General features: G+C 40.6%; 3 protein-coding genes and 1 long non-coding RNA gene across 7 annotated transcripts in view; 2 read left to right on the top strand and 2 right to left on the bottom strand.

Annotated features, from left to right (window-relative positions):
• Window positions 1-1,835, bottom strand: part of ASB3 (ankyrin repeat and SOCS box containing 3) — a 30,240-nt gene extending 28,405 nt beyond the window's left edge. For all 4 annotated transcript variants that reach the window (XM_068675217.1, XM_068675219.1, XM_068675221.1 and 1 more), the window contains exon 1: window positions 1,709-1,835. The gene's annotated coding sequence lies outside the window, so the exon portion shown is untranslated. The remainder of the gene's footprint in view (window positions 1-1,708) is intronic.
• Window positions 1,821-15,060, top strand: ERLEC1 (endoplasmic reticulum lectin 1). Its single transcript, XM_068675224.1, has 14 exons — window positions 1,821-1,964; window positions 2,163-2,267; window positions 2,795-2,875; window positions 3,795-3,872; window positions 4,015-4,078; window positions 5,955-5,995; window positions 8,407-8,630; window positions 11,026-11,155; window positions 11,586-11,747; window positions 12,840-12,899; window positions 13,199-13,323; window positions 13,679-13,756; window positions 13,960-14,035; window positions 14,762-15,060. Exons 1-14 carry the CDS (start codon window positions 1,821-1,823, stop codon window positions 14,831-14,833), a joined length of 1,440 nt encoding a protein of 479 aa, XP_068531325.1. The 3' UTR covers window positions 14,834-15,060.
• Window positions 15,061-15,612: 552 nt separating this feature from the next.
• On the bottom strand, window positions 15,613-22,312 carry LOC137853186 (uncharacterized). Its single transcript, XR_011094308.1, has 4 exons — window positions 21,856-22,312; window positions 19,558-19,673; window positions 18,560-18,639; window positions 15,613-15,792 (listed from the first exon to the last, which is right to left on the bottom strand). It is a non-coding gene; the product is annotated as an uncharacterized lncRNA (long non-coding RNA).
• LOC137853175 (toll-like receptor 2) lies at window positions 21,680-24,989 on the top strand. The gene is made up of 2 exons (XM_068675207.1): window positions 21,680-21,878; window positions 22,323-24,989. Exon 2 carries the CDS (start codon window positions 22,324-22,326, stop codon window positions 24,916-24,918), a length of 2,595 nt encoding a protein of 864 aa, XP_068531308.1. The 5' UTR covers window positions 21,680-21,878; window position 22,323; the 3' UTR covers window positions 24,919-24,989.
• The last annotated feature ends 342 nt before the right edge of the window (window positions 24,990-25,331 follow it).

Genomic DNA, 25,331 nt, shown 5'->3' on the forward strand with positions numbered 1-25,331 from the left:
AAGGCTTCTGCAAATGGCTTGACCCTCATTTTAACTACCAACCACAATACAGCTCTAATTATTCTAACTTCGGATTCCCTCAGGATTCTTATACTAAGGTCATTTCCTTGCTCCTCCACGGCTTTGTTCAAGTAACTTCCATTCAGTTGTTGCCCTCTCTTATCTCAGAGCCTTGCCTGCATCTGTCTAGTCTTTTGCAGCTTAGGTCTTCCCTCCTGGCATTGTGCTCTTATTGTACATATACTTAAACTGGAAGAAGAGTTCTTTTCCCAGCACAGCTCTGGCACAGGTTTAACAGGAAAAAAAAATACAGCTTTAATCAATCAAACAAAAATACGTTAGCAAAGCTCAGAAGTATTGACTAGGCCTATGACAGCTGTTCAGTAAAGATTTGAGCCACTTCACCTATATTATTTCCATCTGGAAATTGTTCTTCTAATCAGGACAGAAATCAACCGAGGGCATACAAACCATTTATTTAAGCTGTGTAAACAAACTCAGCTTGTTTTGCTGTGTAAACACGGATGTACATACATACATCAAGCTGCTGGCAAACATGAAGAAGAAATTCCTGGAACAAACCATCTGAAACCAATCCACCTGAACTGACCACACACCATCCAGTTAGCTTTCTCCACTGCCACCGAGATTTTTGCTGGCATCATTTCCTTCCTTTACCTTCACACTCCTAGCACCAGCCACATACTAGTTTACTTCTCTCATTAAAGATTTCAGCCCCCATCCTGCTAGTCTGAGTTTATTAAGAATCGCTATACACTGCCAAAACATTCCCATTATCCTCGTCCTACATCCCGATTGCAAAGCAGACAGGAAATTGCCCCACATTTCTCCTCCTCAAGTCTCCATTTCAGCCCAGCCATTTCTCAACTTACAGTTTGCTCTTAATTGAAGATAAAAGGTGTGGTGGTTTTACTCGGGTGGGCAGCCGAGCTCCACCACAACCTCTCTCTCCCCCCCCCCCCCCCCATATTTACTTGAACACAAATTTGTGTTCCTTATTTCGTTGTGCCTTCCAGGTCTACTCTACGCCATAGAAGTTGTGCTGGTATTACTCTAAAAATCTGGGGAAAACAAACAAACAAACAGGAAAACCTAACAGAGTTGAGCCCACTGTGCTTGAGTAAATTCCTACTGTAGTCAAATTGGGTATGTGGGTGAAACTATCAGGTACTTGAGGTGGAAAATGAAGCGTATCTGGTCCACATCCCTGCAATGGAGATGGAAACCTTAAATGAGAAGTAACTTGTAGCCATTCCTGACCCAATGATAACCCCTTACAAAAAAATGATTATATATTAAACCTCTGGGCTCGCTGTGCCCATGGCAGCAGGCTCACACAGCGGTGCTGGGCTCGCTGTCCCGACAGCCAGGACAGGGCCCTTGTTAGGCCCAGCTGGAGGCAGCAGCTCGTCCCAGCAGGACGGCTGCAGGGAGGCAGGCTTTGCCAGCAGCCCGCAGTACGAGACACCCAGATAAACCACAACACCCCCTGAAACCCCAGCTTTTCGCAGCCGGCTGCGCACCAGCGCCCAGCAGCGCGGAGGGGCAGAAGCCAGGGCTTCACCACAGCCCCGCGGCACAGCGGGGCGAGGGCGACCCAGCCGCAGCCCCTCGCACCCCCCCGTGAGGTAAGGGCAGGAGAAGGAGCCCCCCAAGCCCCCTCCCCGGGCCCGGCCTCGGCACTTACCGCCGCCCGCCCCGGATGTTGGTGCGGGGCCGCCCCGCCCCGCAGCCGGCGGAAGCAGACGTGGCGGCGGGGCCCTGTGGTGCCCGCGGTCCCCCCGAGCCGCCGGGCGGCCATGAGGGGCTGCCGGCCCCGGGCGCTGCTCTGCGGCCTCCTGGCGGCGGCGGTGGCGGTGGCGGCGGGGGGCGGCCGCGCCCTCCCGCACCTGAGCGACGACGTGCCCTTCAGGGTGAACTGGCCCGGCACCGAGTTCAGCCTGGTGGGTGCGCTGAGGGGGCGGGACGGGCTCTGGGGGGGGAAGAGGGGCGAGCACAGCCCCCCTGGGAGCCCCCAGCCCGGCCTCTGCCTCCCGGGGTGTCCCGGGCCCCCTCCCCGGCCAGCCGTGCTGCTCCCCGGCTGGGAGCGCTTTAAAAGCCTGAGTGGTTCACGGGTTATTTGTGTGTTTGTTTGTTTTAAGCCTACAACTGGCGTCCTGTACAAAGAGGATAACTACATCATCATGACCACCGTGGATAAAGAGAAATACAAATGCATCCTTCCACTGATAGCCAGCGGCAATGAGGTAAGTTCAGCCTTGTTTGTGATCATAAACTGTAGGCACGTCTTGGCAGCATCTGTCCTGGTAAAGCCCCCATCCTTATGTGGTGGAGAATAACAAGGACTTCACCTCAGGTGACAAACCTTTCCGGGTGAAGAACTTTACCTCTTCAATAGCATGCACGTTTACAGAGTAAGAAATACGAAGAAGTAAACTTCCACAAAAGGATTGTTGATGCTGTTTTCCTATTCCTAACCCAAGCTGCCATCGGTGACAGAGCAAGCTGGGAGCTGCTACTCTTTTGCAACGTGTGTGTTTTTTAAAGCCACAGAACTCTTCTGCTTTGGCTGTTTTGTGACTTCTACTTGTCCCTTATTGTCTAACTAAATTACCTTCTCTGATCACAACACAGCTCCTTCAGGGCGAGAGTTAATGAGCTCTTGTATCTTTTAATTCTGCAGTAAGACTTTTTTTTTGAAAAACTAATAGATGAATATTAACTAACCAAACTTCTTCCAATTTTAATGTAATGAAATATCCTTCCTTTGTAGGAAGAAGAAAAGGACTACAAAGGTCCTACGCCAGGAGAATTGTTGGAACCTCTTTTTAAGCAAAGTAGCTGTTCTTATAGAGTATGTCACTTCTGCGTTGGTAATTTGCATGCTAATCAAAAGATTTTCATTCAGTCCGTTTTAAGGTTTAGCATAATAACCTGGATAAATATATCTCAAACTTTATGTACTAATTCAGACCAAAATAAGTTTTCTGTAACTTTGATTTAATCTATATTACTGATAAAATTCCATATAGTAGAAGATCTCAATATGCAAATAAATTGGGTTGTTATGATACCAATTTAAAAATGTGAATTTTAAATGCTTACTTCCAGGAGTCAAGCTGTAATATGTGGCAGTCTAATGAGCAGCATTTCTCAGAAATTGTTAGAACACCAAAACAAACATACTTCTAGATACTCTGGAAGTTTTTCCATTTTGCATCAGCTGTCATCACAATTCCAAGGCTCATGCTTTACAAGAACAAACCAAATACCAAACAAGCTGGTACTGAGAAACCAAGAGAGCAAAAATGACCAAATGTTATACCTACACAATGTTATAATAATTCCTACACAAATGTTATACCTACGCAAGGTCTTATGCAAGTTCTTGAGGAAGAGAGAGTGGGTTAAGCCCCATTAGTAAACAGCCTGTATCAACAGCAGTTGCCAAAAACAGTCAGTGCTCAGTCACTTCAGCTTAGTCCCAGTGGTTTTAGACTAAATTCAGTCTGCATATCTATTATTATTGTTGTTATTATTATTACTATTATTATTATATTTATCTATGTAAAAGTTAAGAAAGTTTGCCTGTTGTGTTTATTTGGAACCTCATCAAAACGCTGAGGGAACACTGAGACCCTTCACTGTGCTATTGTTTTTGAAGGTGCTTTTATCCACTTGCTTTGGCTGCATTTGCTGTAAAAGCCAAAAATTAGGGGGGAAATGTTTTCGGGGGTAATTTATCTAAACAGAAAATTGTTATTATTTTTAAGATTGAGTCTTATTGGACTTACGAGGTCTGCCACGGAAAACACATCCGTCAATACCATGAGGAGAAGGAGACAGGACAGGTAGGTTTCTTGCGATTTGAAAGTCTCAGCCGCATTTTCAGTGGCGTGTGTGCATAACTCCTCCAGAAGAGTTGAAAACCTGCGTGCTTGAAAAAGTATGGGAAAATAGTAACAGATTTTTTTTAACCTCTTTTGATTGTAGAAAATAAACATCCAAGAATACTATCTTGGGAATATGATGATGAAGAACCCATTATCAGAACCAGGTTTGTCTTACATTATTTTGCTAATGCTAATGAGTTCTTTTGGTTTTAACCATTACTCTTCGAAGAAATATGCTGTAGAAAACCAGTTCCCAATAGAAGAGTACAACTCTGTACGTTAATGTTTTACAAAATGTAGTTTTAAAGTAATTTCTTTCAGCACTTTACATTTATTCATCCTGCCAGTTTCACTGTGATGTTTAGTTAATTAGATTAATTTGCAATGATTAATTAGGATCAGGGGGAAAAAAAAAGCATAGTAGCAATATTGAAGCAATATATGCCAGATGAGCCTGTTTGATAATGTAATCTACTGCCAGTCTTTTTTTTTTTTTTTTTTTTGGTGGGGAGGAGTGTGTTTCAAGATGGAAACAGCAGCTAAAATGTGTAGCACATCTTGGGCTCTGCTATTTTGTAGTAGAATATGGTATACAAACCCACACATCTATAGCCTTTGCAGGTAGATTTGATCCTTGGAATTGTTGCAGAATGTTTTTTAGGGTTTCTGGCACAGACCTTCAGAAATACTGAAGTGCAAAAAGTGTGACTTCAGTGGAAATTAGGTAGCTGAGCCCCAGATTCAAACTATAGTTTAGGATAATTTTCTGAATACTTGCATTTTTCCACATAAATTTTTGTAGATACTGGAAGTTCCGTGTTCACACCTGCTGTTACCTGCTTCCCTTATGTAGGCAGTGTATTGGTTCAGAGAACTCTCAAAATCCACAGACTATGTTCATTCATCAGAGTTGATGGAAGCAGTAGAAAACAGTAATTTACCTTTTTTTTTAATTCTAGGCTAGTACGTAAAAGGCACCACCATTTTTCCTCCTAAATGTGATTCACTTGAGTGCCTTGATCTTGAAGGGGATTTAGAGCTATTAACCCTATTTCTCTGAATTCCTGTTTACAGCCTTCAGTTAGGTATCTTAGTCCTAAAAAGAAACTTGTCTCAGAAACTGCATTGTTTGGCTCCTCTTATTAGTAAGTTAGGGTGTTTGCTTGTGTTGTCATTAATCCTGTGCAGAGATGCCTATTTCTCCCTAAAAGCTGCTGTACGTGATGTATATGGATTGTTGTGGGCTATTATTCTGAGAAGTTACATGTGATGATAACTTGACAAAGTTATCAGTCTTTTAGTATGTTCACTCTCTGTCCGCTCCACTTAAGTGGCAGATTTTATTCTATGTTTCCTCTACAGCAATTCACACTACTTCTCTTGAAAAAAAAAAAAAAAAAAAAGATGGAAATGGCTGGTGTTTCAAACCATTGTGAGCTAAATTCACAAGTGTGATACAGTAAACTTGGAATAGCTGAATGGGTGACAGCAAAGTAGGCTTGCCTTTTGCTCATCTAATTCTGAATGGAGTCCAGACCATCTCCTGAAACAATTCAGAACGCTAAAGACAGCTTTAACCTGGGACAACTTGTAACCCCTACTCTGTTATGATGCTTGCTCTCATGATCATGAGCATAGTGTGCAGTCTGGCCTAGCTTCATCCTACGCCTAGATCACCCTCTGAGACCAGCTGATGGGTGGGCTGAAGTCCTTGCTGTGTACTGTCTCAGTCTGTAATTCACTCACTTTGAAGAGAATAGTCAGTTATCCCTAGAAGAACAGCAGCAGTGGCTTGTTATTCTGGCCTCCATGGTATTCCTGTGGTGCTGGAGCTGGATTTGGCCTGTCACATAAACTCAAAATTGTGTTAAGATGATGCTTACTCATATTTTGTTCTGTTTGCTCTGGACCCCAGATCACCGTTTATTTCCTTTCTTTCCTCTTTTGCACCTGCAAGTTGTTAAAATTGACTCTTGACAGCTTATACACAAAGTACAGTTCACAGACTTTATGCTTACCTCATTCTTAATTATTCCCTAGATCAAGAAGAGAAGGAAAATCCAAAAGACAGTGCAAAAGAGGCAAGTGAAAACATCTATTTTAACTTTTGCCGTCAAGAGTGGAGGCAATTTATATCTGATGAGATTATAAGTTCCCTAACAAAATGAAAATCAAAAAATGAAACTGTTCCCAAGCAGCACTCTTTTCACTTTAGGTTATTAGATACACCGCTAAAAGCTTACTTAGTCTAGTTAGTAAATTTCTTACCCTCCTGTTTATTTAAAGTTATGCCAATCTTAAACTTATATGAGATATAAACTATGTATTCTTTCTCTATGAAAACAATACAGATATCCACAAAGTCACATTAAGTTCTAGCAACAGTTATTTTTCTAGCTGCATCAGAAATCCCTATTCCATTTCATAAATTTTGGGTTAGAAATGCTTAACAGAACTGTACAGCACCAAATCCAAAGATTTCTCACCTGACTTGATGACCCATACTGTAGAACCCTGTGCTTCTCTTTTCCATTAGAGAACTTTTCTATTATTAAGGTCCCAAAGCGCAATTCTGAGTTACTGACTTGGCAGCAAAACAGTGTAAATACCTGAAGCATGCTGGTGTTTGGGATTAGCAATAGCAAATCTGGCCTGCAGATAAACATGCACCTATCTTATTTCCAGTTACCATTATTTTAATTCTGAAGTCAAACTTTCATCTGCATGTTCTTTGTAATACCGATCTAAATAGCAGAGTAATATCTCTCATGCAGTGGATCTCAGAAGATAGACATGCCTGATCAGCATTTTGCAGGTAGTTAGGGAAGCAGACTCAAGTCAGAATGTGCCTGTTCTGATGGCTGTGGCTCTTTGAAATTGAATAATTTTTATTTATTACTTCAGAAGTTGCTAAATATTTTTGCAGAGTTTTTTTTTTTTAACTAATATTTATGATGTATGTACACTGACTTGATTTCAGTCAACAAATAATTTAGGTTTGCAACTTGGTTGGAATCCGTAGTCAGGAAAGGGAAAGGATACATAACACAGCTGGGTGGGTGCTGCTTAAAGTAAGCAAAAACCTGCTGAGGCTAGAGATTTATTTTAACTGAGCGACTGCTCAATAGGATTTGCATACAAACAGCAGCTCTCTCCATTTAGGTTTCTTGAGTAAGTAATGAAATGCCTAGGTGTAATTTTTCAATATTTAAGGAAGAGTAAGTTCTTTTGTTCAGGAAGATAGGAAGGAAAGATATTGGTACCCCTTTTGTGAGCCAATGGAATATATCTTTGCTTGCCACCTTTGACCACTGAATATTTGGGTATAGAGTGGATATGTGACTGGAAGCTAAGGAGTGCCTGAGCAATTACGCTACTGCCACATTCATTCTTGTAACTCACAAATGTTTCATCACTTCATTTATTATGGAACAATTGGAAAAAAAAAAAAAAAGAGTCCATGGCCTGTGTGACAGGGTAGCTTGGTTTGAGAACTCTGCAGTAGGTGAGAGGTTGGAGGGTCCCAGCTCCCCTGGGTTTTGGCCCGAGCACAGAAGGCACCACCAGCTTTTAGCACCAAGCCTGACTGAAAAAATTTACTAGCTCAAGCAACAACAGATCGAAAGTGGTCTTGTTTGTGGGTTCCAACATGGCTTTTGCACAAACAGACCTTTTGGTACCCAGGAACGTTAGCTGCTTTGAAGATAGGAGCCAGAAGAGGGACTTGTAGCAGTTTGGGGAATTAGTTTCCTGAAAGTTGGACAAAACATGAAGGAACAAGTCTGAAGAGAATTTACCTAGGGTGTAGAAAATGAAGGAAAGTAGGTTTAAAGTTTTTATTTGGGCTTTGTAAAGTACTTTTACTTCAAAATGCATTTTGAAGTAATATATTTTACACCACCATTTCAAATTTTATGAAGCATGATTTACCTAGTATATATTGTTAACTTTCTGTTAGCTGCGATGCCAGATGGTGTGAGATACTCTGTACAAGGAGACAGCCGGGCTGGGTATGATAAGGGCAGATGCCTGGATGACTTTGCAAGGGGCCATTGGGGATTATTCATGGCCTGACACTGAACTGAAGGTAACACACCTTGCCAGACCTGAGCTGAGCCTGGCAGAGCTACTCACAGCTCCTTGGCTCCTAGATTACAGGATGAACACAGCTGGCTTGGTGCTCTTTCAAAACATTGCACCCAGCTGGCGAGCTTTCTTAGAACTGCACCATCAGGCAACCTGTGCAGAGAAACCAGCTGCTTTTGCAGTCGTGTTTCTAGTCAGACCTCACGTGGCTTGGTGCATCTGTGCAGTGCTGAGCTGGAGATAATAAACCAGAATGTGTTTGGATGTTGCAGCAACACCGAGTCAGTACACAGGGGCTGGTTTCAATCCAGTAGTGCTGGCTCTGCACAATGCTGTAGTGTTTTCTGTTTCATAAGAGTCAAAGGAGTTTTACTGTGATCCTTAACTTTTACTTTCTTTCACCTAGATACCTACAAAAAATATAGAAGGGCAGATGACCCCGTACTATCCTGTAGAAATGGGAAACGGCACACCTTGTAGCTTGAGACAAAACCTACCCAGATCAAGTACAGTGATGTACATCTGTCATCCAGAAGCTAAGCATGAGATTCTTTCAGTAGCAGAAGTTACGACTTGTGAATATGAAGTGGTTATATTGACACCTCTGTTATGCAACCATCCTAAATATAGGTATGGTACCCAAATTTTGGCTAACATTATTGCTCCAAATTTTCATCAGCTTCTGTGCATGTGCTTATATAAGTCTTATATTCAGCTGTGGTTTCTGGTACAGAACTGTGATACTCATGTACTTATTTTGGCAAATGCAGTTTTGCATAGTCTTAAAGAGTTTTCATCTTAAGTTGCACAGTATTTGCATTTTGTAAGTCTCTGCTGGTTGATCTTGTATGAGAAGCAGATGGGAAGTATTTTATTTCCAACAGGTAAGCTTCTGGCTCTGTCATTCCAGAGGAATGCAAACCAGGCCCTGAAGGCTGTGGGCAGACTAAAAACACTCAGTCTCTTCTCTTAGTTCATGATTTCAAAGTATTTGGGGATCATCTTTATAGTATTTAGATACTGCAAACTGCACGCACCGTTCATGTTTGTATAGACTTCAACTACTCTATTTAATTTCAAAAAACAAAAGTATGGTCTTCAGCCATAACCTGACTAACATTTATCTTAGCAGTACTCAAAACTTAAGAAGCTCTTATTTGTCCTTGCCTTGGTTTACTGCCTTACCACTAGCTGTATGTCATTTTCATCTGAAGAGTTCACAGTTTCAGGTTTGTTTGTCCAAAAATCAAGTTTAGGATTCTTTTTTTCTCTCCTCTCTGAACTGTAACATGCATCTAGAGGATATCCGTAGTTTTAATAGCTTTGACCTTTCAAAGGTTGTAAGTAGAATTGCTATGTACATGATGTAAAAATGAAAGGGGAAAATAATTGACAGGAGTTCTATTTCCCATACACACGGACATCAGAACAAGCAAGTATTTAATTGCTATTCTGAAATAGGCAACAAAGTCTAAAGGATAAAATCCTTGACTGTGCATTTTATACATGCTTCCCATTTAGGGTAAATAAGTGATGTGTTATATATATGAAGTATTATATATTTAGTCCCAATTAGCAATTTTATCAGGTGGTTGGATCTGTTAAGTGCAACAGATAACACAGTATTTATCTGTTGTGCTTATCTGTTGTTTGTATGCTATGTGTTACGTGTCTTATAAACCTCTGTATCAGCAGAAGAATAGAAAGTGCAAGGCAAATTGTTTTTTTCATGTGGTAAGAATGAAACCTTGAGCCACTATTCCCTCCCAAACTGAAAGCATGGAAGACTTTCTGGCCACTGGCAATAAATACTTAAAAAAATAAACATACAAGATTTTTATTCTCACGCTTACATCTTAGTAAATAAAGATGGGTAGAGATGGTCAACTTGAAATGCTGCTCAGCGTCAGCAGAGGTAAGAACAGACAAATCAACATCATTTTAAGTGCACTTTTCCTGTTGTGTTCCCTGAAACAGCACTTAGCAGTACTTCACACACCATCCCTTTAGTAGCTTACCCCAAAATGCGGTTGCATTAACTTAGCAAAAGCACATCCATTAGTTCTAGTTGGCATTCTTATTTGGTTACAGTTTGACTTTTTTTCTTTTAAATTGGTTGAAATCGGGGTCAGGAAGGAAGATTGAGTAGTAGTAAGATTACTGTAACTGTCAGTGTTATGCTTTTTAAATAAAATTCAGATGAAAACAGGCTTCTTTGGTACGGAACTTATTTAATCTGGAGTGTAGTAACTATTTAGGAAACACGTTTAGATTCTTTCAACTACAGGGACAATTGTCATAGAGCTACTGCTGTGTCTTAACAGACTTTTCAAAGGAGGACATGACAGAATGCCACCTTGCTTCTGAAGCAGTGCCTGCATGTTTGTTTTGTAAACAAGCTTTCTCTAAAGAGCACCTTTTCAATGAGATGAGAAACAAAAACTGTACAAATACATAATTTGTCAGTACAATTTTCAGTTTGATATTTGCCTTAATAATCTGTTAAAGTTTATTTGGTATTTTAACGAGGCCTTCATTTGCTTTTTGCAGACATAACTAATGAAGAGAGGGATAGAGGAATAATGATATATGTGCAGTGGGAAAAGCCATACACATCACAGTACAGGAATGTATATTTTAATTATACAGGAACTGCATCTATCAATTTTAATCATTGAGGTTTTCTAACTTCTGAGAGGCCTTTTTGGAGTCTTGACATTACATTCACGGTACATGTACAATGCAGTTTCCTTTTTAATAACTGTTTGTTTTTTATTTTGTTTTTTTTTCCTTTTGAAGAAGAGTGATTAGATTGTGCTGCCAGTTGTCTGGCAGTGGTGGTAGTGAGTCTGCACTGGGCTATGCTTATTTACATCAGCTGCACGGACATTGTAGCTTTGAATGAGATGGTGCTCTTGCAAGCAAGATAGCTCAAGCTAAACTCAGTCAAAAATTTTTAGCAATCAAAAAGTATGTCTTGTCTTTAAAGCATGATAAGTGATATATCCATAACTTATTTGCACAGGTTCAGGGCTTCCCCTGTGAATGACATTTTTTGCCAGTCCCTGCCAGGATCCCCACTTAAACCTCATAATCTGGAACAGCTGGAAAAACAGCAAGAAATGATGAAGATGCCTTTCAGAAGGGTTAAGGAGGTAGAATTTCTTTAATTTGAAATAGAAAAGTACTTGTTTTCCGTGTTACAGAACATATAATTTACAGTTCAGTGGAATAAGTTCGTTTACTCAACTTTGTAAGACCACGTCAGTCTTTCAGATGGTCTTTAAGTTTGTTGAAATTGCATGTAACTTACTTTGTTTGGAAAGAAAACATATCAATTACATTTGGGCTACCAGTAGAAAACTTCTGTAGCCTTCTTAGCCTACAGTTTGGAAAGTTGCTAAGTTTCTGACTCAGTCTCTTGTTTAGCCGTGTCTAAGACACAGTGAAAGTGGTGACTGCATGCTTTCATACTTCTTTGCACAGCCTGCCTCATTTAGTATTAAGTAACTTCCTATAGTTTATAAGATTTTGAAAGGGGCATATGAAATATAATTAATATATTTTTGTATACTTTAATTTCAGGAAGAAATGCATTCAACAAAAGAAGAGAAATTTTCTTCCATTCATAAGCCTGTTGCTGTCGGCAGCCATCAACTATTAACTGTGGGAACAACCCACATCTCCAAATTGACTGATGACCAACTTATAAAGGAGTTTCTTAGTGGTTCTTACTGTTTCCATGGGGTAAGAAATTAAGACTGCATACAATCAAATAGCAGCTCCTTAATTGCATGTACAATATGGTGGTGGGTTTTTCATTTTTTCCATGAATGCTGACAGTTGATGTTAGTATTTCAGCCGAAAGGGGGACTACTTTGTTTCCTCATAACAAAAGAGGTTTTCTGGTTAAAAAAAAAAATTACTAGTAACTAGCTTACTACACCTTAACTGAAAATATTCTTTTGATCTGTATTCAAGACCTACTTTTGCCCAGTCTTTGCCTTGGATACTCTTTATATGCTTCCATAAGCATATTAGTCGGGGCATAAATCTATACTCTTAACTCAGGTCTGGAGAGTAGGGAGTTGGAGCTTAATGTTCCTGAATGATATTTCCCCTGACTTTCAAATATTTAAATAGGTCCTCTTTAAATGACTTTTCTTTGTCTGTGCTGGGCAAAATGCAAAGTTGAAGCAATAGTACGCTTCTATTATATGAATAAAACACTGGTACATTTATTACATGAGCCATGTCAAGTTAACATTTTAACAGCATTCTTATGCACATAATAATTGGCTTTTGTTAATAGAGGGAAGGCTTATATACCTAGGTCTATGCTAGAAAGGTATCTTTATTTTTTCTGTTGAAAATAAACTTAGTTGGACAGTGAAAAATGAAAGTAGATCATGAGAATTGTTCAGTGTTAGTTTTGGTAGTGAGAAAGGAAAAAGATACAGCTTACTGAAAGATGAGCCAGCAGCGAAGAGGCATCTGAAGTTTTCACTTTTCGCTGTCTTTAAAAGAGTAAAATATTTCTTAAAAAGATGAATAGAGGAGATACAAGTAGTTTAAAGAACTTAGTCCTTATATGGCTCTTCTACGAGTTGACATAACAACAAGGTCCTCTTTGCTTAAAGTCATCTATTCCATCCCTTGCCTATGCCAATTAGTCTAATAAGAGATTCCCTCTCAAAGCAAATCACAAATCAGCATATCTGAATAAAAGTTGGAGTTTTACAGCTAAAATAATCAGTTATTTAGGGTCAGGAGGGAAATGGGAGTGGTTGTTTTGGGGATTTTGTTTCATTTTAATGCTAAGATTCTACCTGTCCCTAGGGCGTTGGTTGGTGGAAGTATGAATTCTGCTATGGCAAATACGTTCATCAGTATCATGAGGTATGTTTAAATAGTTTTATGTTCTGCCAAACGCTGACTGTGGCTGGCGGTGGGGAGGTTAAAGAATCTGTTTTTTGGTTGAAAAGCAGCATATTCTTGGCTAATCTACATCTTGGGCTTAAGAAGATGCCTTTCGGAAAATAAATCCTCAGTGTGCTGCTCAAGAGTTTACACAGGGGAATGTAGGTACCACGTCAGATAGAGCACAAGAATAATCAAAGCTGAACTTGTGTGGGTTTTTGAGGAAATGTTATTCCGTCATTAAAACACAATTATCAGCTCAGCCTTTCTTCTTTTAGGACAAGGAAAGTGGCAAGACTTCTGTGGTTGTGGGTACCTGGAACAAGGAGGAACACATTGAATGGTCCAAAAAGAATGCTGCCAGAACCTACTATCTTAAAGAAGATGGCACACAGACAGTTAGGTATGGTTATCTCTGGTTATGAGTTCCTGAGTTAGTCTCATACTTGTGATAGAGAAAAACAAGTGCCATTCTGCTATGCATGAATATTCAGCTACATAATAAACTGTTTTGAGGAGGTTGTATAGATTTTTCCCCTAGTCAACATGCAAGATTTTGGGTATGATGCAGAGGAAAAGACTTTACTAAACAATTATTTGTTTCTGTAATAACTGATATACAGCGTTTTCCTTGTTTGTTTTGTATATTGGAGTTAAATATTTGAGGAATGACAAGATATGCTATTACATAAGTTAGCTCTGTGCTTAAGAATTCTGTTCACTATTTCCAAACTTCTTCATTCCAAACTTCTGGGCAGGATGGTGTCTCATTTCTATGGAAATGGAGATGTTTGCGACTTAACCGAGAAGCCAAGGCAGGTGACTGTGAAATTGAAGTAAGTTAACTTTTTTTTTAGTAAACTGATGTATCGTGTTTCTGCTTCCTATGCCAGAGGGGAAAGCCTCTCTCTGTCTTTCATAAAGCTCAGAAAGCTATGTCCATTAGCTGGGCTTAGTAAAAATTATATAGATAGTAAGGAAATATATATTTCATTTTTGTGCTTACTACATGCTAAACATTGCAAAATTTCTCTTTCAGATGTAAAGAGTCTGATTCACCTCATGCTGTAACCATATATATGTTAGAGCCTCATTCTTGCCAATACATCCTTGGGGTATGTAAACACATACTTGAATTTCATAAGATCAGGTGTCACTTAGTGGAGGATGTCTCAAAGTCCACGTTCCAATTTATGGAAAGTGTGTGTAGTGTGGTCGCTTGCATTAGTCATAGAGTACAAGGATTTTTTTTTTTTTTAATTTGATAAAGAGATTTTGCTACTGAAGTGAAAGGTTTTACACTTACCATCTCAGGCAGGGCTAGCAATGCAAGTCTACCCCAGACAGGGGAACACAGACAGGAGGCCATAGAGAAAGCCACAGCAGGATTTTTAAATGCACTGAAGAATACTAACATCATTTAAGTGTTCTTACTAACCTTAGCGAGCTGCTGCTCTGTCTAGTCACCTCTGTACACCTTACATCTATGACATCTCCCATCCATTTCCTCAAGTTTAAAACAGTCCCTTCCTTCCACTGACTCTTCACAAAAGAAAGATTCTTGTAACGTACCTTAGCCCAAACACACAACTGCTGAACAAGTATTGCTTTCTGTTCAATTGCATTTGCCAAGGGAAATAAGGATTTAGTAGTAGTAATTACGTTGTTAATATACTACAGATATCATACACAAAAGTAAAAAGCATATACCAGGTTTTACAAAGTGATGCTCAAGCCTCTTGCATGCTGTTGTAATTAATCTTGTGATCTCCATTGCAGTTTCCTGTAAGAGTTTAATTAATGATTTTGTAGTTGTTAATATTTTGATCTCTGTGTTCAAGGTGGAGTCTCCAGTCATCTGTAAAATTTTGGATACAGCTGATGAACACGGGCTCCTTTCAGTGCCCAGCTAAAGAACAATATAAGTCCATGAAGGAAGCCATACCCATCAACAACCCAACTGGCTTTTTCCACCTTAACATCATATCCGTGAGATGACCAAGACAGAGAGAAGTTTTCAGCCAACCAACCTCACCAGCAGAATTCTCTAAGATGAGGGACTCATGAACCACTTTGTGTATAACTATGTGTATATAAGAGGTTATCGATAAACTTTTAACGATTAAAATTTTGTCTTGCACTTCCTGTATGACTTGTGTATGAGGTATTCTGCAACGATCATCGAGGTAAAAATTATCGACTTAAAAAAGGCAAAACAGACAAGGTCCAGCTTCATGTGTGAAACTCAACTGCCAACAGAAGGGAAAAGGGAAAGCAATACTTCTTGCTCAGGAGCCTTCAGCAGCCACTAGAACAAAAGTAATTGTTCTAATGCAATTACTTAATTTGTCCAAACACAAATATTGCCTCAGTTTGACTGCTTGGAACTGTATTAATATCACAGTCTTTTCTTAACTTATCTTGTACCCATTCAGCTGTTACTTCTTCTCTCAGCCTGGGCTGCTCTCCAAGACCTGTCTTGTGTTTTTTGTTTTGTTTTTAAATAGGTACTAACTCTGTAATGTTCATTGCAATATATTTATTTTGCTGAACATTCCTCCTGACGTGAGTCAGAATTGCTATTTTGCTTGAGGAAGCTAAAGTTTAATACTAGTGATAAAAAATCAACATCTTTCTTGTGGGGCAGAGTTGTCAATACTAGCTAGGAACCCCGCCTCCCACTTACCTGTATTCAGCTGTGTTTCATATGGGTCCGAGTTATGTTTTTTTTTGGTGACAACTCAGTACCTCCACTTGCCCTCATACTGGCAAACAGTGGCATGGAGGGCCATTTCCTGGTAACATGTCTACCTTGCAAGTAAGATTTTTGATACAGTTGCATGAAGTTTTAGTCTGCAGGCAATATATACTCCTGTAAGTGGGAGGACCAGATAACTGAAATATTACTTGGCAGTATCTGAAGATTTCCATTATACTTCTAAAACAGTTGTTTTTCAATAGGTAAGAAAAAAATGAGAATCGCACATTTGGAGCCAACATGCTTTCAAGGAGTTCCTTCCTAGGGAGAACACTGTAGGGCTGGCAGAAAGTTCCTTTAGTGCTTTTACTAGGTGGTACTTCAGTCATTTGTTTTGTGTGATCACAGACCAACCCTCTTCATACTAAACACACAAGATGACTTTTGTATGTATGTATCTTTAGTATGAAGAGGGTTGGTCTGTGATCACCATCCTGCATTAAAACTGCCAGTGTAGGTGCTGTGCTGATGAGCAAGATCAGTTTGCAAATGGGCAAGATCTAACTCAATGCTTTCAAATACTTTCTCTTGAGTTAAGTTCCACCATAATGAGCTCGGGAGCATTTTGCAAGGTCTGTGATGATGCATGTGCTGGAATGGGCAAAAGCTGGGCAATATTTCAGTGTATTGAAAACACTGAAAGTGCAATTGTGCATTTTCAGTGTTTTGATCAGTATTACTTGTTTGTAAGCCAGCTATGGGTTTCCTCTTTTCTAGAGTTGTTGTGCAAGGTGCAGGAGTTTTATGACTGATGTCAAACGGAAATCCACCAACCATTTGGCATATGACTAGTTCAGAACTACCCAGAATATCAAGTAAAGCTGCTAGACTGTTGCAATATAAAAACTAATTTTAATCTCTCTTACGTAGTAGAACAGAACAAAGCATCATCAGGATGATATGGCATTTAAATTCAAAGTCTTTCTTCCTGATAATATTCTTATTTCTCAGGGCTTGTTACTGTGATGGAAGAGATTCTTCCACCCAGATTTTTTTATCATTATTTTTCCCTAATCTTGGGAACCATTAAATAAGTGAGGAAAATCTTCCTTAAATTTCAATCTTGATCCAAGCTATTAGCTTTTAGAAAAGAGAAGTCATAAGGAAGTGTTCTAACTTTAGATATTTAACTTAGTTTCCTTTAAGTATTTTACTTGTCTTAATAAGTCATCTGGGCCCATCCCATTAAGCAGGTAGCAATGGATGTTACAAAGCTGCACCAAAAGCTTTCACCACACCGTGCAACAAGTTGCTTGTGTCTGCCAGTGAGCAGTAAGCCTTGGTCAAGAACATGGTTCCTCAGAAAGCACAGCTAGGAAAGATCTGCAGGCTCCTGCAGCACCTTCCCTCACTCTATCTGCATGGATGCTGGGCGTGTAACTGCAGCTTGAGTAGCTACAACCAAACTATCTTTAAACTGCTGGGGTAGTAGGTGCAGCTACAGAAACACCGACTTTAGGAAAGGCTCCCCACCTATCCATCTTCAGATTAGCAGCTCTTCCTTCTGCAGGTGTTACCCCTTAGCAGCATTAGCTCCATTTCTGGACTGCCATGGGTAACACTACCTCAGGTATGCAGCAGCAAAGATGCATCCCCAAGTCAACACAGAGTCAAAAAGCAAACAAAAACATTTAGCGCTAAATTCCCTAATCTGTCTTTACAAGGGGCTGGTTGAATCTTAATAAAGCTGCAACAGTAGGCAGAAGTGTTTGTAATAATGGCTTGCACAAGTCTGTTTTGAGGTTGAAATTGCCCCATATCTACTTAGCTTGTCTTAGGAAAGCTAGTACAGACGCATCTTAACGCAGTGCCATGCTCTGAGTGCTCAAGCCCCAGGCTGTATGTGGTGGCTGTGTCTCATTGCAGAATACATACAGGCAGCATTTGTGGGGATGGTGTCAAACTTTATCAGCAGGTATCAGGCTAGGTCACATTACGGGAAGAGAAACCACAAGATACTAAACCTTCCAGCACATCCATTTGTTCTGGGATAAACTAGAAGAAAAGGATAGGTACTCTGCAGAATTTAAAGAATTCTGATTCCCCACATGGCAAAGAAGTCCCCAGCACAATGGGGAAGTGCAACCTCTTTGATGAAGTAGCTGCAGCACCTCAGCATGGCACTAAAGCCAATAAGAAGTCTGCTGCTCTGGGAGCAAATCACACCATCCCCTAAAGCATGCACCCGGTTCTCCATATTCCTCAGCCTCTGCTTCCCCATGCACAGGAACCAATGCGCTCAAAAGTGTACCTACCCTGTGTCCAACATACCCCCAGGCACAAAAATGATGAAATCCAAGCCTCTGTCTCTGTCCTTAGTGGTCTGTGCTACATGACAAAGGCTTCTTTGGATACCGAACAACGACATGGTACATGAGGCAATACCAAATTTACGATGATTTATTGTAGAAATAAAAGACTAGCTTTGTCAGCAAAGTGCATGATTGGATAACAAAGATGAAAAGTAAAGCATTAAGCAATTGTAAAAGCTCAGGTTGGTTAGGTATTTTATCCCCCAAAAGAACTAACAGCCAAATCCACACCACGCCCCAGCCTCCCATTCTTCTGTCAAGACATCTCCTTTGCCAGGCAGCCCATCAGGTCCAGGCACCACAGGACTACCGCTGACGGGCTCTCCAGCCATGTATTTATTGTGCATTGAGGCTGGGAGACTTTTTGGTCACTGGTAAACTTTGACCCCTGCTTAGTTTTGGCTCTGAGAACCAGGCATGGTACCTTTCAGAACATGTGTTTCAGTTCGAGGCACCCAATTTCAATGGAACAGTGCAATCCTGTGCCATGAAGAGGAACTGGACGGCATATGTTATGCTCGTTACTAAGTTTAACTGTTTTCATTCTGGACTGTCAGTCAGTCACTTACCCTTGCCAAGAAAGGTCAGCAGAGGGTCTCTCCAGTCTGCTCCAGGCCCAGCTGTAGCACTGCTCCACTCCTCACTTCTTCTGTGCTCACAGAAACCAAAGAAAGAGATCATGAGCCATGAGAACTTTCCAAGTCATGAGAACTTTTTTCCCCTGTCTTTACTGAAAGGAACTACTACATGGTGCAATACATGACACAAGTTATGGACAGTCCAGCAGACAGCGTAAGACTTTTTCAGGGAGAACAGGGGGACTTAAATCCACAAATATAAAGAACACACTTTTCTTTTTGACCCTCTCCCATATCTCCCCTACAAACAGCTGATACAGGCAAGAAGAACCAAGATGGGAAGGGGAGGAGGAAAGACGTGCACAAAAACACAAAAGGCAGAAGAGACCATGACCTGATACTGCTAGAAATAATTCATTCCAGCATTAGTTTGTGTTTTAATACATTTGAACCTGGAAGAAACGTGCAACTGAGAATACATGTAACTTCCTTCTATGACCCTCTCCCAGGCAGGCCCTGGAACGTGGGAACCTCTCCGTACCAAACATGGGGAAAAATAATCTCGCTTGGGTGTGCAGAAAGTACAAAGCAGAATTGGAGCTCTGCAGGTTTCTGTGCCAATCTGCTTAGATTTATACCCAAGGTATGATGCAGATTTGCATCTCAGCCTGAGAGGCATTTGTTTCCATGCTCATTCAAGAATCAGCAATGTAGAAAATAATGTGAAAGGCAGACAGCAAATTTGCAGTAATGGTACCGATATAATCTGCAGTTAGTCAAAGGAAATTACATGAACGGAAAGTAGATTTGTGAAAGCGAAACACGCCGCTTGTCTAAGATATTTATTTCAATGAGAACAGTTCAAAGAATGAACTATTTTAAGCCCCAGAATACAGGATTCATCCACACAGAAAGAATGAGCATCAGCAACAAGCACCTACCAACATCCCCTGTCCCACATTATCAGTACAGAAATTCTTAAAACTCACTTGTCACTCAGTAACTGGTGGATTCCTCGTACACAACCCAAACCAGTGTAGAATAGCACTGCTCACTTCTTGCTAAGGCCTGATAATTGACAATTAGGAAATGAACTTAGAATTTTCTGTAGGAAAAAAAAAAGTCATATGATTATTGCTATGTCTTTAATTACATCTCCACTCAAAGATACTGATTAAATATAGCGGCCATTAGACTTAAGAGAATAGGGATTCATTTTAAAGCTAATTTTTAATTGTCATTTAAACTCAAAAATTATTAACTACCTGCAGCACTAAATGAAGAAGCAGAGAATACTTATGTAAGACATCTGCACAGCTGGTAGATTTAGCTCAAAGGAGTCAGTGGCACAGTGTGCAAGGCGAGACTGTCCCTGAAAAGTTTTGTCTAGCTGAAGGGACAAAATAACCCAATCAGGCTTGGAAACAATTTTCTCAAATGGTAAAGAAATGAATGGTATTATTCCTGCAGAGAGGCAGAGAAGTACATTTCCAGGTGATAAATATCCTATTTGTACAGCTATACAGATATGATTTACCAGTTTTTATCCAGCATCCAATTCTAAGCCCACCTTAATAAAAGAAGCTCCTTTGAGGGCTGGACTCCTGAAGGCTGATGCTCATTCTTTCTGGATTTGAGCAGGTCCTGTACAGTCTCATCTAATCTGCCATCCATGTGCCTATGCTCACAAATATTTTAATGTTAACCTTATAACATTAACATCAACAACTGGATTCCCTAAATCTGTCTTGGTTCTGCTCTCAACCATGTTGTTTGTATTTTTCCTACTCACTCACAAAGGGCTTTCTTGTGTGCTGCTGTTCCTCCACAATCCTTAGAATAAGATTGTCTTAAAGATTTAAAAGAAAAAAAAAAAAAAAAAAGAATGCCGGGTGAAACAAATGTTAGAATAATGCCCACACGACATGTTGGTAGAATAATTATCCTTGCACCAAAAAATATTCAAATAATTTTTAAAAGTTCATTATTTCCAACTGTGATTTACTTTCTTGACCAGCTGAAGCGGTTTGGACAGCCCTGTGCTAGAAATATAGCTCGTCTGCTTTCTCAAAGATGGAACTATGGACTGAGTTCCAAGAAGAGCATGGCTGTATTTAGATAAAAGAAGAAAGACTCGTTGGGGAGAAATAGCTACAGGGAGTCACCTCAAGAATGTATCCTGACATGTCCGAAATGCTCTTAATTTCCTGTCTTTTCTGCTAAAACAAGCTAGGATCTGTCTGAAGAAGGCATGACTTCAGGGCACTTCCAGAACCTGATGGGGCAGAAAAGTGCCGAGTCTGATAGAAAGGGAAGACAAACAACCATGGGGCTTTCCAGCCCCTCTGGACTGGACATGAGAGCCCCTGGGCTACTGTAAGAATTTCCAGCCACTGGCAGTTACAAAACAGTGGAAAAACAATTAAAAAAATAAATAAATAGCAGAAAAAGCAGAGCAGATGACAGTGCTCAACATCTTGTGCAATCTCTGTTGACTCCCCATCTGCCGACATCCTGAACTGAAGCGAAGTGCACACCTTTCCGGGTAGCACCACAAACACGAAGAAAATCTCCTACTGTTTTTCCCTAGCTAAAGTGCACAAGACATACAATTGCTCTGTTTGAGAACGTAAGGTCTCACATGCTGAAAGTGGTCCTGCACTTAAAGGAGCCCAGAAGATCTCACCGGCCAGGAAACAAGTCACGTTAGAGGAGCAGATCGGTTTTGTCACTGTGCTCAGGTGCTTTCAGCCCCTTCCTGTGCCGCTCAAGCAGGAGTGAAGCTTCCAGTTGCCCATCAGCAGTGGGACCAACTCTTGTATTTTCAATTCTAAGTCTAATGACACTTTTTCCCCCACACACACATGAAAGCTGAAAAAATGCAGTAGGACACCTGTTACAGAACATCCTCACAGTCAGTGATGGTTCTCACCCCTATCTTTTCTGTAACTTTGCAGCAAGCAGCCAAAAGCCCAGTGGTTGCCTTGAGATAGCACTGCCCACAGCAGACTCTAAGCCTTAAAACAAGCTATTTCTACACCTTGTTTTCCCCTCAGCAACGGGCTCTCCCCAACAGGAAGATTTCTCACTGTGGGAGGGGAAACACTGCAGTCTGGGCACAGGGGGGAGAAAGCCTCCCCCACAGCCTGACCCGCCCTGCTGCCGGCACTACAAAAGCATAGCTCCAGAGGCTGGTAGCAGGGAAAGGCACTGGAAGCATGAGGTAGCCATCAACTGTCTTTCATCCTTAGAAGCTGGAAGGCGTTGAACGCCCCAGGACTGCTTACCAGCACGGCGGCAGAGGCACGAGGTAGGGCTGCAGGGTGCTCTGGGCGGGCTGCTGCTGGCTGAGGGCTGAGGACAGGCTGGAAGGTCTGTGGCTTCCCTCTCCTTCCTTCTTCTCAGTTAGTCGTGAGATGTTTTATAAAGGCTGCTTACTACCTACCTAGGGAAGGGGGAAGGGATTAGAAAAACAGAAAATGCTCAGTCATTACAATGAACTGAAATGAATAGCATGCTCCTGCAAATCGTTCTCTGATTCTGTCCTTTAGTATTGCCTCTTGAAAGTAACAACGAAGCAAGATACTTTCTTTTTTTTTGTTTATGTGTAGATAACAAGGCATTCATAGATACAACTAATGAAACAATTTCTGTACTTTTTAGTAAGTTATTTACTTGTTACTTATTTAAAGCATACTCAGTTATGCAAGGTAGAACATACTAAAATGATGGATTTAAAATTTCTTTTCTCTAGGATGGGAATCCTTATCAGAAGTCTTCATTTCTACTTCACTTCCTTCTTACTCAGCAGAGCAAATGGCTTCCTAACTTGGAGAACTGCTGAGTCTGCCTTCCCATTTTATAACTACTCGTACTTAAACCTCTCTTCTGTATCAGAAGCACAAGCTCCCAAAATGGCGAGAGCTCTCAACTTCTCACACAACATAATTGAAAAAATAACCAAGAGAGACTTTGAAGGCTTTGACGCACTGGAAGTTTTAGACCTTTCCTACAATCAGATTAAGGACATTGAACCTGGCACATTTGAGATTCTGCTCAGCCTTGTTTCTGTGAATTTATCTTTTAATGATAAGAAACTTCTTGTATCTGGTCTTGCACCTCACCTGAAACTCTTAGCAACTAGCAGAGCCTCTGACAAATCAACAGAGGCTGCTCTGGAGCCTCCTGCATCAGCTGAAGAGCTGCCACATCCAGGAAGTCCACCTGACCTGCAAAAGATTAATCTGAGGCTCAGACGAAGTACAAGGCATCTTCGAAGAGCAGAGGAAAATACAATGGTCTCTCCAACAGCCACACTGAGGCCTAATCGCTGTGGACTACCAATAAACGGGACTCTTGATCTGTCAAAGAGCAAACTGTCTGAGGAAGAGCTGACGGAAAAACTAGACCCAGACCTCTGCCAAGCTCAGCTGGACGGTGTTTTGGAGCTTGACATTAGTCACAATGACCTGGAAATGGATCTTCTATCACTATTCATCCTGTTTTTGCCGATGAAAAATGTACAGTCTATTGATGCCAGTTACAACAACATAACAATTAACAATATAGATGTGGAAGCAATCTGTCGCTTCCCGTTCAGCAATCTTTCTTTTGTAAATATTAGCAACAATCCCCTAAACAACTTGGAAACGATATGCCTCCCTCCAACCATCACAGTAATCGATTTGTCCTTCACAAATATAAGAGTGATACCTCAAAATTTTGCTAAAAAGCTATTTAACTTAGAAAATATGTATGTTCAAGGAAATCACTTCATATACACTGTACATCCAAAACCCAACAATACAGCTCCAAAGTTTGCCCCTGGTACTGTACATATCAGTGCAATTTCACTTGTCAGAAACCAGGCAGGTACACCCATCGAAAGCCTTCCAGAAAAAGTAAAACACCTGAAAATCTCCAACTGCTCCATTGTAGAACTTCCAGAATGGTTTGCCAACAGAATGCAAGAATTACTCTTTTTGGATCTCAGCAGCAATCGTATTTCCATGCTTCCTGACTTACCTATCTCCCTGCAGCACCTTGACATAAGTAACAGCGATATTAAAATAATACCCCCTAGTTTTAAATCTCTCCCCAACTTAACTGTATTTAATATTCAAAATAATAAGGTTACAGATATGCATCCCGAATACTTCCCGTTGACTTTAACAAAATGTGATATTAGTAAAAATAAGTTGAGTGTGTTGTCATTAACCAAAACCATAGGGAAACTTGAATTCCTTAATGTCTCTAGAAACCTAATAACCAGACTGGAACCCACCAGCCAACTTCGTTTGCTCACTAATCTGGATGGTAGTCACAATCTAATTTCAGAACTCCCTGATCACTTTGGGAAATCTCTTCCAATGCTGAAATATTTTAATTTATCAGGGAATAAGATCTCTTTCCTACAGCGTGGCTCTCTCCCAGTTTCTCTGATGGAGTTGGACATTAGCGATAACGCCATCACAACCATAGCGGAGGACACTTTCGGACAGTTAACAAGTTTGAGCATTTTGACTGTTCAAGGTAAACATTTTTTTTGTAACTGTGACTTGTACTGGTTTGTAAATGTCTACGTCCATACCCCACACTTGCAGATAAATGGCAAAGAAAATCTCAGGTGCAGCTTTCCACCAGACAGACGGGGCTCGCTGGTGGAGGGCAGTAATCTCACACTTCTGCACTGCTCCTTGGGCATTCAGATGGCCATCACAGCTTGTGTTGCCGTTCTGGTTGTTTTGGTGTTGACAGGCTTATGTTGGCATTTTGATGGGCTGTGGTACGTGAAAATGGGTTGGTACTGGTGTATGGCAAAGAGGAAGCAGTACAAGAAGAGGCCAGAAAACAAGCCCTTTGACGCCTTCATTTCATACAGTGAACATGATGCAAATTGGATGAAAGAGAATCTCCTGGAAAGACTGGAAACTGACGGATTCAAAATATGTTATCACGAGAGAGATTTCAAACCAGGACATCCTGTCCTTGGCAACATTTTTAACTGCATAGAGAACAGCCATAAAGTCCTTTTTGTTCTCTCTCCCAGTTTTGTAAACAGCTGCTGGTGTCAGTATGAACTGTATTTTGCTGAACACCAGGTCCTGAATGAAAATCAGGATTCCCTCATTATGATCGTGCTGGAAGACCTCCCACCCAACAGTATTCCACAGAAGTTCAGCAAACTCAGAAAACTATTGAAAAGAAAAACCTACTTAAAATGGAGCCCTGAAGAACACAAACAGAAAATATTCTGGCATCAGCTAGCAGCTGTCCTAAAAACAACAAATGAACCATTTATTGTGAGAGCAGAAAATGGACCCACTCAAGATATGTATGAGATGGAATGAGATAAAAGAACTTGTAAAGATTGTGCCTGGAAAGCCTGCAGTCAAATAAAAGTGTTTCTGTGATTACCTTCTGCAAAGCCTGCTGTGTTGCAACTGGGGTATGTCTCAGATCAATCCCATGGGAGGTTACTAACAGTTTTGTAGGGTGCACATTATTCAGCCTGAAAAAAAATAATCCATTATCCAAAGGGCCGAGATCCCATCACTGATGAAGAGCCTCTCATTTCTGCTTGTTTGATTTTATTCAGCTATTTCTAGCATTTCTTAAAATGTTGTGGATGTCACCTGAAAGGAAGAACAGCTTGAGTCACAGCACATATCCTAAATACCTTTTGGAGATTATTGCAGAAATAATAAAAAGTGGTGACATTCAAAGACAAGGAAGTAGTTCAGACGCTGTTCTAGTACAGCTT

Source organism: Anas acuta, chromosome 3 (genome assembly GCF_963932015.1).
Source record: "Anas acuta chromosome 3, bAnaAcu1.1, whole genome shotgun sequence".
Taxonomy (NCBI): Eukaryota; Metazoa; Chordata; class Aves; order Anseriformes; family Anatidae; genus Anas; species Anas acuta.

Coding starts and splice junctions, on each gene's coding strand:
- ERLEC1 (XM_068675224.1), top strand. CDS start 1,821: ATGAGGGGCTGCCGGCCCCGGGCGCTGCTCTGCGGCCTCCTGGCGGCG. Junction 12,900..13,198: donor ACGTTCATCAGTATCATGAG/GTATGTTTAAAT, acceptor TTCTTCTTTTAG/GACAAGGAAAGTGGCAAGAC. Junction 13,757..13,959: donor CAGGTGACTGTGAAATTGAA/GTAAGTTAACTT, acceptor TTTCTCTTTCAG/ATGTAAAGAGTCTGATTCAC.
- LOC137853175 (XM_068675207.1), top strand. CDS start 22,324: ATGGGAATCCTTATCAGAAGTCTTCATTTCTACTTCACTTCCTTCTTA.